Here is a 22,657-nt window from a genome sequence, read left to right on the forward strand (position 1 = left end):
ACTGATGTGAGTTTTTACAAAGATAAAAAAACAACAAAAAAGCGAGGATTCAGCCATATATATATGTGTAGCATATGGTCCTGCATCCGATACAAACCGAGTCTATCCCATTGTTCTCGTAGTTTTGAATCCACTGTAGCAAAAGTGCGAACAAAGCCGTTATCTGTTACCATGACGACGGTGCCATCACCCCAACCTGCGACTTTTTAAGTTATTATTTACTTTTACTATTTTATTTCATTTTGTTCTATTTTATTCTTGTTAACTTGTTTGAAGTTACAGCCACAGACATTCACTGAGCTTAGTTCTAAACATTATGGTGTGACTGTTGCCTTATGAGTTCCCAGAGAGATTTTGTCCAGTTTAAAAAGGTCTTTAAAATAATTTGTATAGTAAAAGATGTCCTTATTCTCCACAGATATCATTGATCCTCTGAATATAAAAGCTGCAGCTTCAAGCTCTTATTCCACCTGGAGCCACAGGGAGACTGTGATAGTGTAACAGCACCATCCTGTGTTGAATACTGGAACCACATCGCCCAGAGATTTACAAAAAAAAAGCTTTACAGTAGTTTAATAAAGTACATAACCGCACTAGTTACGACACATACATGTTATCTTTACACAATCTAATGTGTAAGACATGCTATTTTAAGGCTACACTTGTTTGTCTTCGTCTTCTTACACCAATAAAGTAAAAGTTCAAAGGACAAGATTGGTAAAATGATGAATTGATTATAAATTACAATAACGTTCATAAATGTTAAAAGCCAAATACAGTTGACTTTATAGTCCACGTGTATTAAATGAGAAAGTGAAATCCTGTAGTATAACTTTTAGGTACTTTGGGTATTTCTATTTTATATTGCCTTTACTTAATTGTTCTACATTAATTCTCTGAAATTGAATTTAGCAACAATATGTCAAACAAATCATTTGAACAATTTATAATATGTGAGAGATTATAATCTGCTAAAAAAATAAATAATACGCTGATATTATTATTATATATATATATAATATATATATATATATATATATATATTATATATATATATGGTATAAAGTCCCACACTTCACTGTGGTGGATAAAAATAGAAGAAGATTGTGCTAAACACACACTAAGCAACAATTTAACCAATACAACATATGATCTATTTGTAGTTAATTATAAATTGTCTATCAAACCATAGTTACAGCAATGCAAAGGAGTTAAATTAGCTCAAACCGTTCTCAAAATGCTGCGTAAATGTGGGTTTAGACACATTGACCTCATTAGATGTACCTGCCAGTACACATGGTTATATATTTTATTTCTAATGACATTAAAACTGCAAAAGCCTTTATTTAAAACCTATAAAAGGAGCAGACTATATGATTCAACAGGCTTCCTAATGATTCAAATCTAAAATCTCTGTACATTTCCACCTCCATCCAATTTATCCCACAAAGAGACCCATTGAGTGACTAACTTACAGTTTAGTGGTTCGATTGAAAGGGAACCATGAACAATGGTTGAGCTTTGCTCCGTAATTCAATGCTGATTTAATAATGTTTATCAGGGTCCATGGAGAAGGGAAAACCCAACCATGAAAGTCTTATTATTACCATTGAGCACTTGATTTGGTTTCGTTGGAATCGGCATGTGAATGCAGCGATAATAAGAAAATAAACACAACAACAATTAGGCAAAAAGGTAAATTTTATAAAGACAGATGAAAACTTTCAATGAGATGATTGACAGCTGTGATGTGTGTAAAGCTACTGCGTAACCCTATGTCTCATTCATGAAATTCAATCATTAAGTGCAGGCCATACTGTGACACCACAACCCCCTGGATGCAACGCAAATCCAACTGCATTAAAAAGTGAATACAATACAAATGGAAACAGTGCATCATCATTAGATACTGTATGGAAAGAGCGGCTCTGGCTCAGGGTTTAGAGTAGTCGTCCTCCAAGCAGAATGTCGGCAGTTCGATCTCAGTCTTCCCTAGACCGCGTGCCGAAGTGTCCTTGGGCAAGATACTGAACCCCAAATTTCCCCTGTCCATAGAGAAAGTGCTTTACTGATGTACTGCATGTGTGTGAAGGGATGAATGTAAAACTGAACTGTGAAGAACTTTGAGTGGTCATCAAGACTAGAAAAGCACCATATAAATACAGAGCATTTACCATGAATTTGATTGTTTATGCATTTGATGGGATATTTCTGTGGATTTCTTACATATTATCATATCAATCATCCTATTGCTTGTCCTAGTATATAGTGTGAATTTGAATATTGCTTTCAATATTCATGCAACAGTACATGCTCATATAACAGTCGAAAATTCATTAAGGCAAAACACTACAGGTAAGAACGTTTTTCTCATGCACTGGCCCAAACTGCAGGACTCTGGTCATCGCAGGTGTCAATATAAAGCTCTCTCTCATGCATGATATTATTGGATTCAAACATTCCTCTGTGTCTTACACAATATCATAAAAAATGTTTTCTGATAAATATGTATGGAATTTATGCTTATTTAACACATATCTTTCAGATTTCTTCAGTTTTTATAAATAACCAGAAATGTCAAGTTTAGCAGCAAACATTCTAGTTTCTTATCTCAAGATTTTTTTAGAAAGTGGCTTGTTTCATTCGATGAACTTTCTAAAACGTAATTTTGACATAATTGACACTATTTTCTGATTTAAAGCATATGAAAAAGATCAATATAAAATCCACTCTGTAAAATCCTTTGACTCAAACATGTCAACAAAAAGTAGTTAATTAGTGTTGTAAAACTTCTATGATTATATAATCTATTAAATGAATGTCACAAAATTCAAGGTCAAGTTTAAAGGTCCAGTCTGTGAAATATAGGTGAAAGGATCTATTGGCAGAAATTGAATACAAAAAAATCCTAGTGTGTTTCATTTCAATTATACAACTCTATACAGAGGCCGCCATGATTTTTAAGTATGAATCATGAATTGGACATACTAAACACCTTTTGAGTTTTTATGACAACTGAAGGCTGCCACAGGTTCTCTCTAGTGTTTGGAAGGGGAGGGTGAGGTGAGGGGTATTCAGCTGCAACATGCAACTTCACCACTAGATGTCACTGGAATTTCTACATACTGATACCTTTAATAGTCTAGGTCTACATTCTTATATTGTGTACATGTTTGTAAATGTTTTAATGTTCAGGCTTAAGACGCTTTAGGATTTGTAAACATTCTGTGCTTATAAAGATAAAGGGCTGTTCCATTCGTTCTCCTCCTTCGTCTCTTTAGTTTCTTCTTGTCGCAGGCTTCTGTATTTACTCTTTGGATCTTTGCTTCCTTGTAGACTCTTAGAGTATCGTGACCTCCAGTCTCTTTCAAAAACAGCCTTGAACTGCTCAAGGATTGTTACTCCCCTGTCTTTAGGGTCATTTTTCATCTGGACCACCAGCCCAATTCCTGCATTAACGGCAAAGTCACTACCGACCCAGTTGTGGTTCCCTGTGGAAAAAAAGCAAGACCTTGGATATTATATCTCACATGTATTATTAAAAAAAACCCAATGACTTTGAATTTCACTGCTGTGTTTTCTTTTCGACGTGCTTCTTCTTGATATAGTGTTGGACTATTCCAAAACAAATGGCAAAAATAGGTCCACGTTAAGTATATCTCTTTGTTATATCTCTTTGTAAATAGCTGGAAACAGCTGTTTCCAGCTATTAACAGTCATAACCTGTATATAAGGATGGAAGACACATCTCCACTTCCTTCCAGAAATTAAGACAAAATATCCCCAATTCGAACGTTGACATCTTGAGCCGAATGCATTTAGAGCAAGAGACTGTGCAGTAATGATAAAAAGATGGCGCCGCAGTGTCAAGTGCTGATGACACACATGGACAACCAATCATAAGTCACTCTTGGACGTCAATCATGAAGTTTCAAATAACTGATTAAAACCAAAAATTGGCAGTAAAAATGAACACTAAACATCAGCGTGATAAGAACAACATAAAATGGCCTAAACTATTTTTTGAGAAAAATTTGGTGTGCACTTTTTAGTTTGGTCCATATCCCATCTGCCACCATGGAGGAGAATGATTTCATAGCTTGTGCTGCAGGGGGCCACCACGGTGTGATCTTTTTGGGTGGAGTTATGTCGGCAATCTCTGTATAGCCTACAGTGTTTGCTTTGTGCTAAGCTAAGCTAACTGTGTGCTGCCAACACTGTCCATATTTAATGGACAGATGTTAGCATGGTATCAATCCAACTATTAATTTAAGAAAATAATTGTCTAATGTTTTAAAAACAGCACTTACAGCAAACATGTTGAAACATTTAGAAAATATACAATGCAACAAATTATATCATTTTATATAGAAACTGAATTAGTTTGGAAACAGTTAATCCATGACCTACCTATGTAAACAGCATTGTCAGTCACCATGTACTTGTTGTGGTTGAGTCCATATTGAAAGTCCTCCTTCTGCTCTCTGTGACTGAAGAACCTCTGCAAAAAACATTAATGAGTGTGTGGACAGAATCAGTGTGTGAAAATACCACAGCCACTCACTATTTGCACATAACAACTAAACTACGGTGGCCGAGAGAGTCAACACACTGCAAATAAAGAAATCAAATGCAAATAAAAAGATACCTGCAAGTTAGGAAAACAACTCCTTCAACTTGACAACGCATGTGTCGTCAATTTGATGGAGTTGTTTTCTTAATCTGCATTGCGTTGAGCTCTCTCAGCCATCGTACCAAACCCCAGCTTGTGTTGAAATTCACTCACCACCTCGAGGGAACAGTTGTGCAGGTGCATGCAGAGCGACTTGAGGGAGGTGACAAAGTTAAAGGTGAGGGGGTGAGTCTTCTTCCAGAAGCTTATCAGCAGACGAACTCTGACTCTTCTCAGTACCACGGCCTCTCTGATCACTTCATCGATAGGCGACCAATATCTTTAAATATAACCATCGCAAGCAAACAGTGTTTAACGATAGAAAGGCACCGATATAAACACACAATGCGGTTATTGAATTAAAGTTATATTAGTAACTAAGTTAGTTTTTGTATAAATCAATAAACATGTATTTCAGATTAGATTTTGTTTCCGTCTGGCACAGGCACTTGAAGTCAGGGATGCTGGAAGTTACTAAGAGTGAAGGGTGCTGAGAAATAGACTGTATAATGACAACATATATCATGCAGTGCTACATACATGATTTGTATCTCTTCATTGCATTATCTGGGGCTTTATAGAAATCAGAGATTTGTTTTTAGACATATCCAAACCACTATTAACACCATGAAATCCATCCATGATTCTTCAGTTACTGCCAAATATGTTCTCAGTCATGTTTTATACCTGTGCATCAAACAGGTTACACAGAAAAATGAAATATCATATAAAATGGAAATGGGTGGATGTTAGATCTACTACTATGCTTCTCTCAATCTCTCAATGTTTTTCTGCAAAATTAAATTGATTGAGCACTAAAAATGCAAGACTCTGTACCTTGTGACTGAGGTTCCTCTGAATCTCCTGTTCACCAGAGGAAGGTAGTCGGTCACAGATATGAAGATAAACGTCTCGGCACTCTGGATGACTTGATGAATGGCATCTATGTCTCTGGTGCGATCTTTTGAGCAGAGGAGATCAGGGGAGGTCTGCGGATACATGGATAAATCACACAGTCAAAGTTTGCACCCAAAATAATGTCCATCCATTCATCCATCATCTATATCTCTAATATATCTAATATCTCTTTCGATTGTCAAATTAAAGTCTTCACTCAACATAACCCCAATCTGCATTTCTTCGGACTGTATGAGGAAACCGTATTACCCAGAAAAACCCTGACGCACACAAATGGAGAACATGCAAACTCCATACAGAAATTCCCCAGTCGAACTGGGATTCGAACTTGTAACCCTCTTGCTGATTTAGATGGATTTTATTTAGCTTAGTTTGCTTAATTCACTCCCCAGTGCAAACTTTCACTGTAACATTTTGACAGTGAGCAAGAAGAACATGACCCTGCAGCCATTTATCATTACTAGAGGAATTGATGCACAGGAGCATGGTGGAGTTGCCAGCAGCCAGCGACAGCATGGCTCCATTAGTTCCTATAGGATGATAAATGCCTGAAATGCGACTGGTAGGCACCATGTCGCTTTGAGGGTTACAAGATTCATTACTGTCAAATTAGGCTGAGGTACTAACATATTCAGACCCAAGATGCTCCTCAGCGTGATATTAACATGATTAATCACCCACTGGGCGCTTCTGATATTAGTTGGTGATGAAGATTTTTATAAAGATGTTCTTCCTCTGTAGTACAAAGGCAGGAAATTGCCGCCTTAAGAGTAGAATAACCCAGTCGTAAAAGTTGCTAATGAAATATAACCTCCCTTGTCTTTGTGTTTATTTTTAGCATCTTGTATAGAGTTGACTTATGTGTAAGGGTGCAGTAAAAACTGTAACGAGTCAAAGTCGATCCTCACAGACACATAAGCAGTGGCATTGGTGTCGTTGAGTTGCAGCTCCAGGGGGCTGTGCCTCCCGTAGAGGGCTGTAACTCTCTTTGACCAGATGGAGGGGATGTAGTCCCTCTCGTGGAGCTGCCAGTAAAAGGAAAAGACCCGGTGGAGGTCTAGAGCCAGACAGCTGCAATTAAACACCAACACGCCCAGTTCTTTCCTCTGTGGGGGGGGCAAGAAAGGAGCACACACACATGGAGAGGTGATGCAGCAGAAAAGTTTTTTACGGAACAGAAACACTTTACACATGATAGAGAGAATATAGAGTTTCATGGAAGTCCAAAATTACGCTGACTGCTGTGGGAGAATTGTTACATAGTGAGAGAATTTGATGATCTAATAGTAATTTGACCATTAGACAAGGATCAGTTTCTTTTTCTCTGAGTGGAACTGAGGCAAATATAGAGTTGTGATGCTGGCAGCATATTCAGAGTTGAGTAAAAAAAAGTGGCTTTGTGTGTTGCTGAGCTTAAAGGCCAGGTGTAGCGGTAGGGACTACATATGTACTACTATGAGTTTTCCACTAGGGGGCACACACATGAGTCAAATTGTATCGAACTACCTAATTCGTATTGAGGTAAAAACAAGGCGACCTGGTGTGGTCTTATGCTGCCCCTACATTGCCCCTAAACGGTTCCTGTGCGTACTGCATCTCGCAGATGGGTCGCAGATTTCTGAGGATGTGCACCATGTATGCACGAAGTGGATTCTGGACAGGCAGCCATGATGTCTACACGTGCACATACTTAAAAGCAAGCATATCTCCGGCCTTGCACAGGATAAGTAGGTCTATGACTTGTCAATTACTTTTCAACTACAGCACCCCCTGCTGCGAAAAGCTGTAATACTGCACCCTGCTAAAACTGCTGATGAACGATTAGTACACAATGATGCGACGTGTCGACTTGTGGTTTTGATAGTTGAGTAGTGACAAGTAGGGACTACAATACCCATAGTGCAATCTATGTGACATCTAGGCTAACCACTGAAATGCTTGCTGTTCAACCAAACCCATGGCATCCTGTGGATGGATGCATTTACAAATCTTCATGGCAACACGTCCAGTAGTTCTTGAGACATTTCAGCAGTGTTGTGCAAGTTCACATCTCTCATGAACTAGTTCAAAGTTCAGTTCATACAAGTACACATGAATAGTTCACTTTCATAGTTCACTGAACTTAACTTGTTTTTTAAAGAAAACTTTATCCATCACTACCCCTTGCCTTTACTGTCGGAATCTTAATCAGACAGTGTGTAAAATCCCTTGATAATAATAAGGTGCATCGGATGTAGTTGCTGAGTCTGCGTCTCTGCTTTCTCTTGCCATTTGTATATGAGACCGAGAGCTGTTGTGTTGCAGGTATGGCCTGCCCCTTTAAGGAAAGTTTGTAGTGTGTGACGTACTGCACCTGGGTATTGTGTGAAAAGGCGCTGAAATTGTGTGTATAACAAAAGTGAACGACCACCTAGAGGTGATGCAAGTGTTGCTCCTGCTCTATCTCCGAGAAATAAAGTGGCCGCAATCAAAGTAAAGAAACGTCTCCTCCTCCTTATTCACGGAGTGGTCCGGACGGCTGGTTACCAGCCAGACAGTGAGCCAAAATAACCAGTGAGCTGAGCTCCCCACTACGGCTCGGAGCCGAGACACTGGCCAGGGAAGAAAACACTTGGAATACGTTGCTTGTTTAGTCTACGTGTGTGCGATGAAGCATGGGTGACGTAGTGCGAAGTCAAGTTAGTTGGTTTAGGTTAGGCTACATCGCGGACATTTCATGGGCACTGAGCAACGACATGGTGCAAGCATTGGATTTAGACAGCGTCTCTCCTCAGGAGATGGAAAACATTCCGTAACGTTTTAGCTGGACCTCAGATAATATTGTAACCGACTGGTAGTTAGGTTTATGTTCTGTTTGACTGCTATGAGTTTGTTATGACTTATGTTCAGCTAACTACACCATGTTAATAAGTATTTCTTAAGGGTCAGTGAACCGGTCGGGGTGGGGCAAGTGACAGTTCTAGACCAATGGCTGTGGGGTTATGTGGGATGGCAGGCTCTCTTTGGCAGATGAGTTGGCGAGTCAAGGGTGAATGAGGAAGGGGAGTGAAGAATACGGTGGTGTTCGTTGGACTTTATTAAAGTTACATATAAGCGAGGACGCTACAATATGAACGTGTTCACCGTTCAAATTCATTATTTGTCATTAGGTTGCGTTCAGTTCATCGTTCTCATAAAAGTGAATGTGTTCACTATTTCTTCCATTTTGACTCCATTTACACCTGGCATTCAAATGTGTCTTGTATCTAGATGATGATATTGATGATGATGATGATAATGATGAGTATTTTAAACTATTCTCTGAGGATGGCATGGAGTTTTGCATGTTCTCCCCGTGTCTTCGTGGGGTTTCCTCTGGGTACTCAGGCTTCCTCCCACAGTCCAAAGCCATGCAGACTGGGATTAGGTAGAATGTAAATTGTCTGTAGGTCGTAATGTGAGTGTGAATGGTTGCTTGTCTCTACATGTTGGCCCTTTGATAAGCTCACGACCTGTTCAGGATCCTTACCCAATGCCAGCAAGGATTGGTTCTGCCTAAACTCCCGCCACCCTTAAAAGGATAATCAGCATAGATGATGGATGGATGGATGGATGGATGGATGGATGGATGGATGGATTTACACCAGTAAATGTAATGTATGTAATGTATTATTTATGTCTCCAGTGTTCACATTGAGATCAGATTGCATCCAATCCTCAAAAGCCCATTATAGTGGCAGGCATAAATGGGGTATTCGTCTCTCCTCTTTACCGCCTGCCTGTCATTTGCTCTACATGTGTATAAGTGTGTATGTGCGCGCACACACACACACACACACACACACACACACACACACACACACACACACACACACACACACACACACACACACACACACACACACACATTGATATACATGTCTATTCCTTCCTTCCCTGTGGCTCTTTAGTTAATTATACTCAACAGTAGTTCTACCTCCAGCTTGCACTCCAGCATGAAAAGTGCCAGGTAATCATTTCAAGTAACAGTATGCTAATGTTCTCCGGTCTGTCCTCCACTTGAGTAACACACTCAATGCAAAGTGAAATGTCACTTGTCTTTCTGACACGTCTCAGACAGCAATCTTAAATCATCGCTGATGCTTGATAAGAGTTGCTGGATTTACTAAATATAAAACAGTGCTAATCTAGACTGTTACGTTTTAATCCGTGTGCGGTGCAGAGGTTATCATTTAATTAATTGTGTGTATGTCCAAATATACTGTAGCCATTTTGCGGTTGGAAGTTTTTTTGCAGATGCCACTGCAGAGGCTCATCCTCGGTCTGATTTCACTCTGCACACTCATGTTTGTTGATGCCTACTCTTACCTTGGAGAGTGACCTCCAGTCCATGTCGGCGCTCCCGATGTAAACGTGCTTCCGATCCACAATCACAAACGAGGAATGGAGTCCTCCTCGGGTGAGGGCTGTCATATTGACGAAATGAACCTCTGCATCTAGATAGTGTGAGAAACAGAGAGAGCGGAGGGAGCATGAAAAGTTAGAGACGGAGGGAATGGTGGAAATTTGCCAATCGGCCTTCGACTGTCTGACGGAAAAAAATGGGAAAGAGGGCGAGCAGCCTGCGAGGCGAATCCTTTGACAGAACACCAGCCAGGTACATTCGCACATTCATAATGTTTTGACCTTGATTGTGTACTTTGGCAAACAGGAGGGTTTTATGATGTGTGCTGTGCAAATGCTGGACGAGGCTGCATGCTGTTTTCTAGCTGTTTGCAATGTGTCATATTATTGTGCTGCTAAAGTTAACGTTCGTGCACAAGAAATCCGATGGATAGTGTAAGTGAGGAGATATAAATCTTCCCCCTGGTTTTTTACAGTTACATAACAAACTCCTTTTGAAATATATAGGCTATATACTCTATATAAAAAAATGACAGTCACTCACTGTGCGCTGCCAAAGTCTTCAGATCAGCAGAATTCGTGAGACCGCTTGCAATCTTCAGTTTGACCCCACGAGATTTCAGGCTGAGCAGTTGCTGGAACAAAAGCTGACCCTGAGGAGGAGAGCGATGCTGTGTGAGACTGTCGTCGGGCTGGTGAGCAGTGTTTCCAGATGTCTTATAAAAAGGGCATCTTCTGCTTCAGCAAGGCCAGCCTCATTAACAAGACTGCACACAGGTTTACTTGAAAATAATTGCGTTCCCTCTAACAGGACACCTGGGAAATGCAGCCGGTCCATGTTCCGCAGGAATGTCGGGGGTAACAATCTAACCATGACTTTGTACCTGTTTGGCATTGGTCGGCATTGTTTCCAGATCCACAAAGTTCAGGTGCCAGATCGGTGACACCAGCTCAACTGAGTGCTTTGCCTGCTCCAACAGAGTGTGGAAGCCAACAGAGAGAGGGAGGTGGGGTCCGCCATCCATGGGGAGAGAGAGGTCGTCTGGAATGTTCTCCACGAGCACAATGCTGGAAGTAACACATGTTTGTGCATGGAATTACGACTACATATGTGAAACATGTTCTGTGAAACATGATATGAGGTGTGCAAAATTGAATAAACTGCCTCAAGTGATCAGAGTTGAGTCAGCATTTAGAGTGTGGAGTTACAAAGAAGTGAGCTTAGCAAATGTCTGTAGCCCGCCCCTCATCTCTGCTTGAAACAAAGGACTTGAGGCTATATTAGCCGCGGCTAGCATAACAAGTTGCATTTTGTGTGTAGGTGGCAGATTTTGGCAAGGAAGAGGAGCATGTGAAATAAAAAAGGCAAGATCTTTGGTTTGCCTTTATTGATGTTGATCATTCAAAAATATATCTGCATCTATTATCTACACCACTTATCCTTTCAGGGATGCAGGTGGAGCCACCAGCTGACAATGGGGGAGAGTTGGGGCACAGCCTGGACAGGTTGCCATTGAAAAATCATCTATTATTATTCAGATAAATTGAGAGTTTGTAGAAAAAAGTATTCAATACAGCAAAGGTGAATCTAGTTTTTTCTAAATCAGGGGCCATAATGTATAGTACACAGTGTCCAAAATTCACAATTTATGATTTTAAAAGTCATAAATCATTGAAAGTATTTTGAAAATTGTTCCCTCAAAAAAGCTTGACAAATTGTTTTGGCTATTCTGGTCTAGAACTGAAAAAAAAAAACAGATTTCTGATTGGACGGGGCACTTCTCCAGTCAATCAGATTCCAGCTTGGCTCCTTTGGCTCTAAGGGTCTGCCTCAATGAATCTGACCTGACGACAATACAGTTATTCAAAAATAAATGCAGATATGTTATGTTAATGAATCTGGATTTTCTGATGTGGTCAGAGTTTGGTTGCACAGTACATCTAGGCAAACCTCATTTTCCTCTTAGCTTGTTATGCTGTTACTGAGCATCTTACCGACAGTCTCTGCTGCAGTTCTCCTCTGTGACTCCATCCTCAGCGTCTCCCCAAAGGTCCGCTGACGAGCAGACCAGGGCCACCAGCACCGAAAAGCAGCAGAGGAGGGCGAAGATGGCAATGCACTTCTGCTGGGTCTAGGAGATGGGCACACACACACACAAAGACACACACACATTAGTCACCTGCATCGTAGACCTCAACCCTCCTCCTGCAGGTTAGTCAGTTAGTCCTGGAAGGGGGCCGGGGGGCACAACAGGAAATGATCTGTCCTGAGCTGCTAATGTCCTCAGTCAATATGATTGATTAAAGGTTTCGTATTCATGATCGATACAACAACAGCAGTATGTCTTCTTTACATTGGGAACATTTGTCCTGACATCCAGGCTGCTGAGGGATCGAGTTCGCCAGAGCGAAAATCCCCCCACAATCACAAACCCCACTTGTAAGGCCACGAGCTGAGGACGAGCGAAGTGGAACGCTCTTCAGCTGAAGGCAAGCTGATAGACACTAAAGCCCAACTATAAGGAATATTGGAAAGCTCTGGTTTATGCTTATTCTGTCCAGCAGCAGCTTTGTTGTCAAAGCAAATCCCAGCTGAAAGGGATTTTATGACCTCTGTGCAAGGAGGGATACACCCGGCGGTGCATATATATATGACAAGCAATATTAAAAAGGTTATATTTGTGTGCATGTATGCGTGTTGTTGTCATAAAGGTTGAGTGACAGTCGGCGTGGTCAGAGGTGACGAAGCAGCAGCCGCCCGGCTCCAGCCTGAGGAGTCTGGATTCTCACTGTTTTAAAAGTGCAGTTATAGGCACTATTGTTTTGCTTACGACTGCAGATTTCCACCATCTCATTCCCTGCCCTGGCTTAGTCGCTCTTGTGAGCCGTCAACATCACATTACATATTCTCTTTTGTTTTCTCCAATCAATCATAGAAATGGCCTCCCTCTGATACGTTAAGTAGAGTAAGCAGTACAGTTCGGTTCAGAGAGATGAATTCCAGCAAAAATCTTGATGAAATGTGCATTGAGCTTTGGACTCAAAAGAAAATTAGGGGTTGGAGGATGATCGTCCCCCTGCTCGTCTCGACACTGTCCGTCTCAGGCAATGAGGCTGAAAGACTGGTGCCAGCTGGATGCACCTGACACCCCTCTGTGGTCCACTGAGACCTGGGAGCTCTTCAACGTTTAGCAGAGTTAAGAAGCTTGACTTGTGTTCGTGGCCTGGAGGAAATAAAGCCTCAACAAGACTGACAGAGTGAGACGGGACAGCTAAACCACGGCACACAAGCCACTGGTTTCCACCACTTCATACCCACAATAACACATTTAGGGAAACAATCAGACACAGATACAGCACTGGAATTGTAGCAGAAGCAATTATTTGGTTAGATGATGGACAGACAATTAATTCGATAAACTGCGGAAAAGCAAAACTCTCTTGATTTATGTTGGTGCATAATTTGTCCTGGCTTTTGGTTTTGACCTGATAATTAAACAAAAGAAGATTTATGGAGGTGACCCCTTGGTCCCCGGGAAACTGGCACAGTCATTTTTTTCCGATATTTTACAGATTGAAAGATTGTTTGAAAATTACTTTTCAACAGTAACAGTTTCGATAATCACTGTAATTGTCAATAGCATTTGTCGAGCAGAGATGATACAACACTAGTTGGTTTGACCGTCTCAAATGTGTAATCTTTTTTTCACAATCGCTCTGTTTTGTATCAATGGAAATTGAATATTTCATTCTTTGTACTGTTATTTGGACAAAACAAGCAATTTGCCATCTGAAGACATCCCCCTGCACTCTTGGAAAATAGGGAAATGTTTTAACCATTTTTTTGACATTCTATAGAGAAAAGATGAATTGAAAATGAATTGCAACAATTTAATCATGAATAAAAATTATTATTTATCCAGCAAAATTGTTAAATGTTCCTGCTTCCTAAACTTGAGAATTTTCTTCTTCAATACCAAACTAAATATTTCTGGCTTTCTATCTGGTATGTAATATGGTAAAGTAAAAATAAGCATTTTTAAATATCTCATCAAAATCTGGGAACATACATTTTTCCATTGACATTTTATCACGAAAATCAATAGAAAGGATAAATACAAAAAAATAAAATACAATTTTTTTAAAGGTTTCATTAAAATTATATAACACGTTGTTTGTTGATTTGTTTTTTACACTCGATGTACAATAAAATGTATAATAAAAATACTTTTTGGTTAAACATATACAGTATATATATCAGTGTTTCACTGTCTAACTGAAGGACACATGATTTTAAGGATTCATGCAATATGATCAGTTTAACTTATAGAAACCAGTGAGAAAAGCATCAAGACACCACAAACAAAGTGAGAAAATCATCATCCTGAATAGATGCAGAGAGAAGCAGGTGCACTTGTACCTTCACAGGCTCCTGTGGGGTCGGTCCCGCCATGAGAGCAGCACTCCTTCAAACTTCTCTGACACATGGGAAACAGCAGCTCATCTTTCTAACCTGTCTGTCTCTCGGTGTCGAGCCTGTCTGATGTCTTCACTCTCTGCCGCTGTCCTCTTCCTGCTGCCTCCTCCCTGTCCTATCAGGTGTGTGTGTGTGCACCTCGGCTCCTGGTCCATCCCAAGTCCTGACGTGGAACTCGCCTGCCTGTGTGTGCAGCTGTGTGTGTGTGTGTGTGTGTGCAGGCTTCTGAGTGGAGGCAGTAGGGGAGATGGAGAGAAGACCAACCCCTCTCGTACAAATGGCCAATGCAGAGCTGTAGCTCGGAGCCCCAGCAACTCACCCCCTCCTCCTTGCTTCCTCCCTCCTCTTCCTCTTCCTCCTTTATCTTCCTCTTTTATCTGCTTTGTGAACAGAACTCATTTGGCAGAAGGCAGTTGGTCTTGGCTTGGAGTGGAGGGCTGCTGAAGCATGCCACTGGTGATCCACTGTGTGTGACAGCTGCAGCAGAACTCTGAAACTGTTTTAAACTCATTAGGGTTGGACATGTCTGCTCTCTATAGGCACACATACGCACGCACACACACACACACACACACACACACACACACACACACACACACACACACACGCACACAGACACACACACACACACACACATGAACGGGCGTGCACACACACACACAATTCTGCCAAGCGAAGACAAAAGAATTTAAAAGAGTCCAATAGCTGTAAGTCAGCACTACTGTCTGCTTTAATTCCCACTGTTTAAATCATTATAATAAATGTGCTTTTCAGTAATGCACCAGATTCCTGAGCTGTCATTCATGTTTCACTTCTATCATACACAGCTTCCAATCTAAAGGTCTGGCTCCTCCGATTGCACAGAACTACATTAAAGGGCCTCGGTGGGGGGAAAATTAAAATATGCAAATACTTTCATCCTTACAATACCTCCACTCTTTCATTCACCCCAACCCTTTTCTATGAATATAGTGTTGCTCAATAGCAGAAAACAACATATGCTGCTGACAACAGGCAAGCTGCTGCTCTGTTTCTGAGTCAAGTGTTGTCTAGCATCACGGCTAATGGGGGATGGAGAGAGTTTACTCAGATGTAGCGTCTGACAGTTGTTGACTGTTAAAGTGAGGACATTTAAGAAAGTTGAAGACATTAATTTTACACACTAGTCATATCAATATGTGTGTTAAAGTGAAATTACTTTTTAGGATGTATTGCCAAAATTTGTTCAGGAAATTAACTAATAAAAAAGACATTCCTATCAGGCTAAGATGTAGCCTACATTGTCTTTTGTGCTTAACTATGACTACTTTACTATTGTGCTTGCTAAACAACAGCATATACATACATGTTGTCATTGTGAGTATGCTAGCATGCTAAATAATACGAGTGTTATAATGTTATACCCGCTAAACATCAGCATGTTTGTACTCCATTTGTGTACATTAGGAGGAGTTGGAAACACATTGTACATTTTCATATACAGCCATTGTGTACTTAAAATACAGCCTTGCAGAGCATGGCTATAAACTTAATCCTCTTATATTCAGTATTTTAGATCCCAAACTGGGTGTCTTAGGGTATCTCATGTGAATCCTCATAAAAATACGATGATTGTACCATGCAAAGGCTGATCATTGGATATGGTAATACAAAAGAGTATGCAGATTACAGATGAGGTGATTCAAATTATTTAAACCTGGGGTGCACTGTGTGAGATCCCACAGAGATACTCGTCTCAGTGAAACAAAGTCACAGCAGTGAAACCTGCAGGGTGCTCCTACAGCACACACACACACACACACACACACACACACACACACACACACACACACACACACACACACACACACAAAGACACACACAGGGGGAGAAACAGGTCCACCTGACCATCACAGGCATGAGACCTTCAGCTGAGGCAGAAACACAGGTCACATTTTAGCTGAGCAACAACATGACGGCACATGCAAGGAAAACGTTGACACAAACAATTTGACGACTGCACAGTCACAGCAACGAAGCAACGATGAATATTAATGCATGAGATGCTTACAAGTCCATTTTTCTTTTCCCTCAGGCTAAGCTGCTCTTTGATATGTACATTTTTCACACCGTGCTGTCGGCAGGCGTTCAGAAGTCCCAGCCTCTGACTCTCTGTGCGGGACATCATTATCTCAAAATGTACAGAACACTTCTTTAACACCAGGGACCAATTATACACCGTCTTCATCATTAAGTTATAAGACACAATTATACTGTACACACAAATGACACAAATCACTGTGGAACAAAAGGTTATCATGAGGTAAAGGCTAGATGCTCAGGTTGTACGTGGGGCCTATTCTGATTTTATGAAATACAGTTTAAATATGTTTTATATGTAATCCAGGCATCTCAAAATCCACTTCATTCCAGTTCTATCCTGCTCATCCTGTTTTTGACCCTTAAACTATCTTTAGAATTAACTATTATTAAATTTAGAATAGCGTGAATGATGTCGTCCGCTCTTCCCATCCAGACATGCCTCTATGAAGGACGCTGTGATGTAGGTGTTTCACCTTCACACCAGAAGCTCAGCAGCATGCTTTCCATTCACAAACACAACATGTCTCTTTTTGTGTGTGTGCTGCAATAACATCATGGTCAGGGTTATATGTGCTGAGTGAAGGCTGACTGGGCGCAACGAGACAGCTGGGCCACGTGCCAAAAGCAGTGTGGACGGGGGGGGGGGAGCAGATAGAGATCCAGTTGTAGAAGGCTCCATCAGTGAGCAGAGCACGGAAGCTGTTAGTTCAGCCTCTAACAGGTCACATGGTAAAAAGAGGAGAGATACACTGTTCAACAGTGTGTGATGTGTCTGGATGAAAAAATCTGGCACATTTCAGGGACTGAAATCTCAAAATTTGGTTTGTTAAATGAAGTTCCCACACAGGACAGGCCTCACCTAGACAAACATGCAAATATGAAACTGCCATCTCCACACAGAGATATCCCAGCCCAACCTGGAACCTTCTTGCTGTGTGGCAGCAGCTCCAACCACTGCATCACCGGGCAGATGTGTGTGATTGTGTGTGATTCCAGTGTTCATAGTTTACCAGAGCTGAAGAAGATACTGTATATTCACCGTGTTTGACAAAAAAAAATAAGACAAACAACAAACTCACACAGGCATGGCTCTCACTCCACACAACGAAAAGCATCTTAAAAATCAAAACTGAGGGGAGACCAATATTTGGTTGATCGACTAATCTCCTAAATGGTTGATTACAAAACTCTGCCCTGCTTAAGCATTTGTGAGTAGATCAGAGTTCAAGCAAACAATTATAATCAATAGACAACAACAACCAAGATCATATTCATAAATACAAGATGTTCTACTTTGGTAATCTTTAGGCTAGAACCCTCTTAAAGTAAAAATGAAGGTTTACCAATTCTAAATTCAGGAATGTATAAAAAAAATCATAAAGAAAATCATTTCAGCTTGTTTCGAGTGTAGTATCCTTGGTCTCTGTGTATTTTTTGTGTTAGTGTGTGTTTGCTGTGTGTGTGTGTGTGTGTGTGTGTCTGTGCTGTGGGTGTGGCAGCTGTGAAGAAAGTGGTAATCAATTCTCATTGAAGATACAGAGCTCAGTCGCACACTTATCCAGCAGCAGCTCTCGTATGCAGAGATGCAGACATGCAGAATGAATGGGCTTCCAGGGGATGAAACCAATGCCTCTCCTGGGCTCACGGCCTGCAAAATACTGCACTGGGTAAACTGGCTGGTCGACTATACATAGTTTAATATACTTAATAGATACACTTGTGAATACTTTGCATATTTAATGTAGATCCTTCAAGTGAGTGGATGACCTCCCTCCCAGTTATACTTCACCTTGTCACTTTCCAGAAGGCAGCTATACAGTTATATAAGTCAGTGCTGATGTTAGAGAGACAGTTGCCGGTTGACTCACCTGTTCCAGCTTGTCTTTGCGTCGGAGGAAGATGGATGCTGAGTAGCTCTGCTGCTGGACAGCACTGCTGCTTTTCACCAGGGACGCGCAGGGTGAGAGTGCTGGGGGGGCCTCGTCTTGCCCCCTCGACCTTGGGTCATCTGACAGTTCCATTGATGACCTGCGCGCCCCTGTCTGCCGGGCCAGAGACTGATGCTCACACACACACACACATACACACACTCATACACACTTTAAGACAGGCACACGGACAGATGTTGTCACTCACGTCTCCTCTCTTTGCGTCTCTCTCCATCAGTCCGCAGCTGAATGAGCCACTGTTGGACTCTGTGCTGTCTGAGCGACAAAGTGCACTGTTTATGGCCAGTGCGTGAGGACACTCCAACACACTTGTTGGGGAGGGTGTGTGTGAGTGTTTGTGTGTGTTTGTGTGTAGTACAGTCTCAGGCTGGATGGGAGGGGCAGGCAGGCGGTGGGTTTCTGAAGGCGTCTGGATTAAGTGGATGTTAAATATGAGCAGACCGAACAAAACCAGAGGAAGAAGATGGTAATCAGATTGAGGAAAGTGTGAGGAGAGTTTCAGACATGAAGGCACGAACAAACACACATACACACACACACACACACACACACACACACACGCACGCACGCACGCACGCACGCACGCACGCACGCACACACACACACACACACACACACACACACACACACACACACACACAATGAAATCTAATTTCTTCCATCTGCACCTCACATCCAGAATACTGATTTGTAGAGGCTGGATGTCCTGAGCTACAGTAGCTTCACCTCAAGAAACCTTTGGAAAGGTCGAGAAAGCAGCCATCTGTCACACACACGCAAACACACACACACACGCACGCACACACACACGCACACGCACACACATTCACACACAAAAACAAGGTGACTGGAGATTGTTATGGCCTCCTCCTTTTTTTATTGGTCATACATAATACAGGGGCTGTGTAATAAAAACAAAGAGTTTACACTGATCTAAATAAAAACACAGTTCCACTACTGCTACTGTGTCAGCAAATATCAGCGAATGTAAGTTGTTTTTTAGATTTACCGATTCAGTCAATACAGCATTTTAAAATGAGAATATGGATTGCATATTACGCTTTGTCTTTACTATACCCACCTAAAACTTCTGGCTGTGTACCATCCTACAGTGGATGTGAATACCCAGAGGATTGTTTCCCTTTTCCTGTTCTTCCTAATTCCCAGACGCATTAATGGTCCATCAAAGAGGAACTAGTCAGACCAATGTCCACAGAGCTGGAGACATACATACAGTCTACATTCAGGGAGTCAGACCAATGAGGAGGTGCAGAATAGATAAAAAACCCTCTGTAGTCCCCCCCCACACACAGATTACATCGTATATCTTATTCACTCTGAGACCGCACAGGTCCTATATAAAAAAAATGGCACCTCAAATTACACACAACAGCACGTAAGGTGCATGCTGTGCATCACCTGGCAAATATTCTACAGTCATGAATTTTTATTAGGTCTACATATGTGAATACAGACATCATTTTTATTTCGAGGACATTCAGACTCACATCCCAGAGGTAAGAAAGCTGCAGTGATAGGAATATTTTATTCATATACAATAAATTCAAGCAGTGTGAGTGAGGTAACAAGGCCAACAGGGAACCTGGACCTAATGAAAATAAGCAGGAGCAATTCGGATAAAGTGTTCCCACTAAGGTGAACACCTGCATCAGTGCTGATGTTTGCCAGCAGGTCTCTGTGCTATATGTTACTCGCAAGGGAGGAAAACCCCTGACACAGCTCCGAGGATTAAGGAAGTGGAGCAGAATATCTGGAGACCTACAATTAGTAGTGCGGCGGCTCAAAAAGTGAGGTAGAGGCCAGACAGGGGGGGGGGGAGCTGGTGGAGATTCCGATGTGATGAAGATGAAGAAGTGGAGTTGCACTGGAGTGATGAGCATACCAGAGTTTGACATTCAGGTTTGTCAAAACTCACTTACTAATTTTATGTTAATATATAATCAAATGTTGTGGAATAACTGTAGACACCAGTACACCAGTGAAATAACCAAGCAATTACATGCTTCATCCAAAACCTGCAGTGGTGCAGGAAGGACTCAATTAAAAGTACACATAAATAGTGTATAATTTGTACCTAAGTAAAGGTCAAAATATCATGTTAACTTGTCTATTTGAGTTAAAGTCAGTACTTCATTTCAAATATACTTAAAGTAATTCATTTAAAAGTACTTGTTGGGTACTTATTCCCTAATCTCATCATTATGGATGTCAGATTCTTCCAAATCTATTTCAGGAGGCGGGATCTAATGTTACCTGCCCGCTGATTGGATCTGTGGATTGGTAACCCCATGTTATTGATTTAAAAGAAATATATATAAAAAAAAATATGTAGTTGATTTGCAAGTACAGCTGTTTGCTGGTTTTTGTAATGGGTTGAAAGTGAAAGACATACCTAAGTGAAGTACAGATACTTGAAAAATGAACAAGAACAAAGTCAATGTACTTTGTTATATCTACTAATGGCAACAAATGATTTCTTTCAGTCTGTTCTTGTTCTTGGGGAAACAGTGGGACTGGAAATACAACTTTCATCTATTCAACCTGAACAGTTTACATAGTTTCCAATTCCAAAGAGCAGTAACATTTCCATTAATATGGGTTCATGTGTGATGATTCTGTTTAGGTTTTGTTTTACGATTTGTTGTTGTCTTTCTCTCTTTCTCCCTACATGTGTCAGTCGCTGCTTTGGGGTCCAAACAAAACCAAAACCAAGACACCATGTTTCTGTTCATCTTGCAGATTTAAGTCAAGTATTCACTCCCCTTTTCATTCTTTTATTTCTTTCTTCCAGCTCCCAAGGGAATCATTTGGCTTGAGCTTATAGCTACTATGTTCACCAACAAGCATTTTGTTGTCTATTTTTTAAGGCTGAAGTTTGGTGCTGAACGAGCAGGTAGAGCTACAGTGGGTTGAATATTCATCTCGTGTTCCCCTGTAGGTTTTTGGTCTGTATTAATGATGCTTTCATGTGTGGCTCCACGTTTTGTTGGCTGTCAGGCAAAAGCAAGAAGACAAAATGTGTACGCTTTTCACACACAGTTAATGCTATACAAATGCAAGGTAATGATCTCACACTATCCACTGATCAACCTCCAACCATTTTGACATGATCACATTCATTAGTTCAGTGACTTAATAGCACAGAAGCTTGATTAATGCCACCTCTGTTTACAAGCAATTTCATGCCGCTGTGAAAACTGTATATCACGTTAACAAGAAGCCTGCTAGGATGGAAACCTGAAAGTAAACAACGTAGCTGTCAAATGAAAAAAAAACACATTAATTTGTTAGACATCAAGGGCACACACATGGCATTTTTCTGAGTAATTGGATGTAAAAAGGAACAAAACCCCACATGGCATTTTTAACCCTTCCTCATATTTAATAAATGTATTATTCTTTGTGGTCCTGGGAAGTAAAGTGCAGAGCTTTGTTCAATTTTAACACATGATACATTCAATATTGATTGAAATTGAAATGGTGGGGGAGGGGTACCGGGCCCTCAGTGGGCGGACCCAGTTGAATCTTCTTCGACGTCCTCAGACAAACTACACCTGCGGTCAGCAACTGACAAAGAGAACAGAACATTTGATTGTGTATATGAAAAAAGCAAAGAGCAAATAGTCTAAGATTATCATGCATTTTATTGGAAATGAGACACAGGTATTGTAAGGTCAACATTGTTACAAAGAAAAAAGTTAATTAAATAAAAAGGAAATAAAATTCATACAAAACATCCAAACAAATATTCTCCAAAAGGCTCAAACAGAATTTAAGACAAAGTACAATAGGCGCAGAGCACAAAATGCAGTCATTAATCTTTATTATTAAAGTTGTTTCGGCTAAAATGTTTTCAACAGATCAGGTTACATTCATGTGTAAACATCGGTATGAGGCAAGACATTGGAAAAACCTACAGTCGTCACAGTCGCCCGTCCTTCCATTGCATCGGTTGGTGATAAAATGCAGCTGCAGGAGTTGGAGGCGCAGCTCCTGTCAATGCTGGTTCAAACACCACAGTTTGTTTGTGATCAGACAGAAACTGGACAAAATGCTCGTCGACAGGCGGCTGGTTTTAAACCCTGCTTTGTTTTTGGTCGGGGACACCGACATGATAAAGGAGCGTCATGGGGGCACGTCATGTCCTATTCCCTC

At 41.0% G+C, this 22,657-nt stretch overlaps 1 protein-coding gene across 1 annotated transcript; it reads right to left on the reverse strand.

The window, feature by feature from the left end:
• Positions 1-3,231: 3,231 nt before the first annotated feature.
• On the reverse strand, positions 3,232-14,426 carry pld5 (phospholipase D family member 5). Its single transcript, XM_061095387.1, has 10 exons — positions 14,394-14,426; positions 11,969-12,105; positions 10,858-11,041; positions 10,518-10,626; positions 9,938-10,065; positions 6,499-6,696; positions 5,510-5,661; positions 4,787-4,952; positions 4,411-4,501; positions 3,232-3,491 (listed from the first exon to the last, which is right to left on the reverse strand). Exons 1-10 carry the CDS (start codon positions 14,424-14,426, stop codon positions 3,232-3,234), a joined length of 1,458 nt encoding a protein of 485 aa, XP_060951370.1.
• Positions 14,427-22,657: the final 8,231 nt, after the last annotated feature.

This window comes from Limanda limanda, chromosome 2 (genome assembly GCF_963576545.1).
Source record: "Limanda limanda chromosome 2, fLimLim1.1, whole genome shotgun sequence".
In the NCBI taxonomy this organism is placed as follows: domain Eukaryota; kingdom Metazoa; phylum Chordata; class Actinopteri; order Pleuronectiformes; family Pleuronectidae; genus Limanda; species Limanda limanda.

What these genes read in the sequence shown, in the direction of transcription:
- pld5 (XM_061095387.1), bottom strand. Translation starts at nt 14,426, where the DNA reads ATGGCGGGACCGACCCCACAGGAGCCTGTGAAG. An exon ending in ATGCCACTGCTTATGTGTCT is followed by an intron (nt 5,662 to 6,498) that starts GTGAGGATCGAC and finishes ATGTATCCGCAG; the next exon opens with ACCTCCCCTGATCTCCTCTG. An exon ending in AGAGGAACCTCAGTCACAAG is followed by an intron (nt 4,953 to 5,509) that starts GTACAGAGTCTT and finishes TTATATTTAAAG; the next exon opens with ATATTGGTCGCCTATCGATG.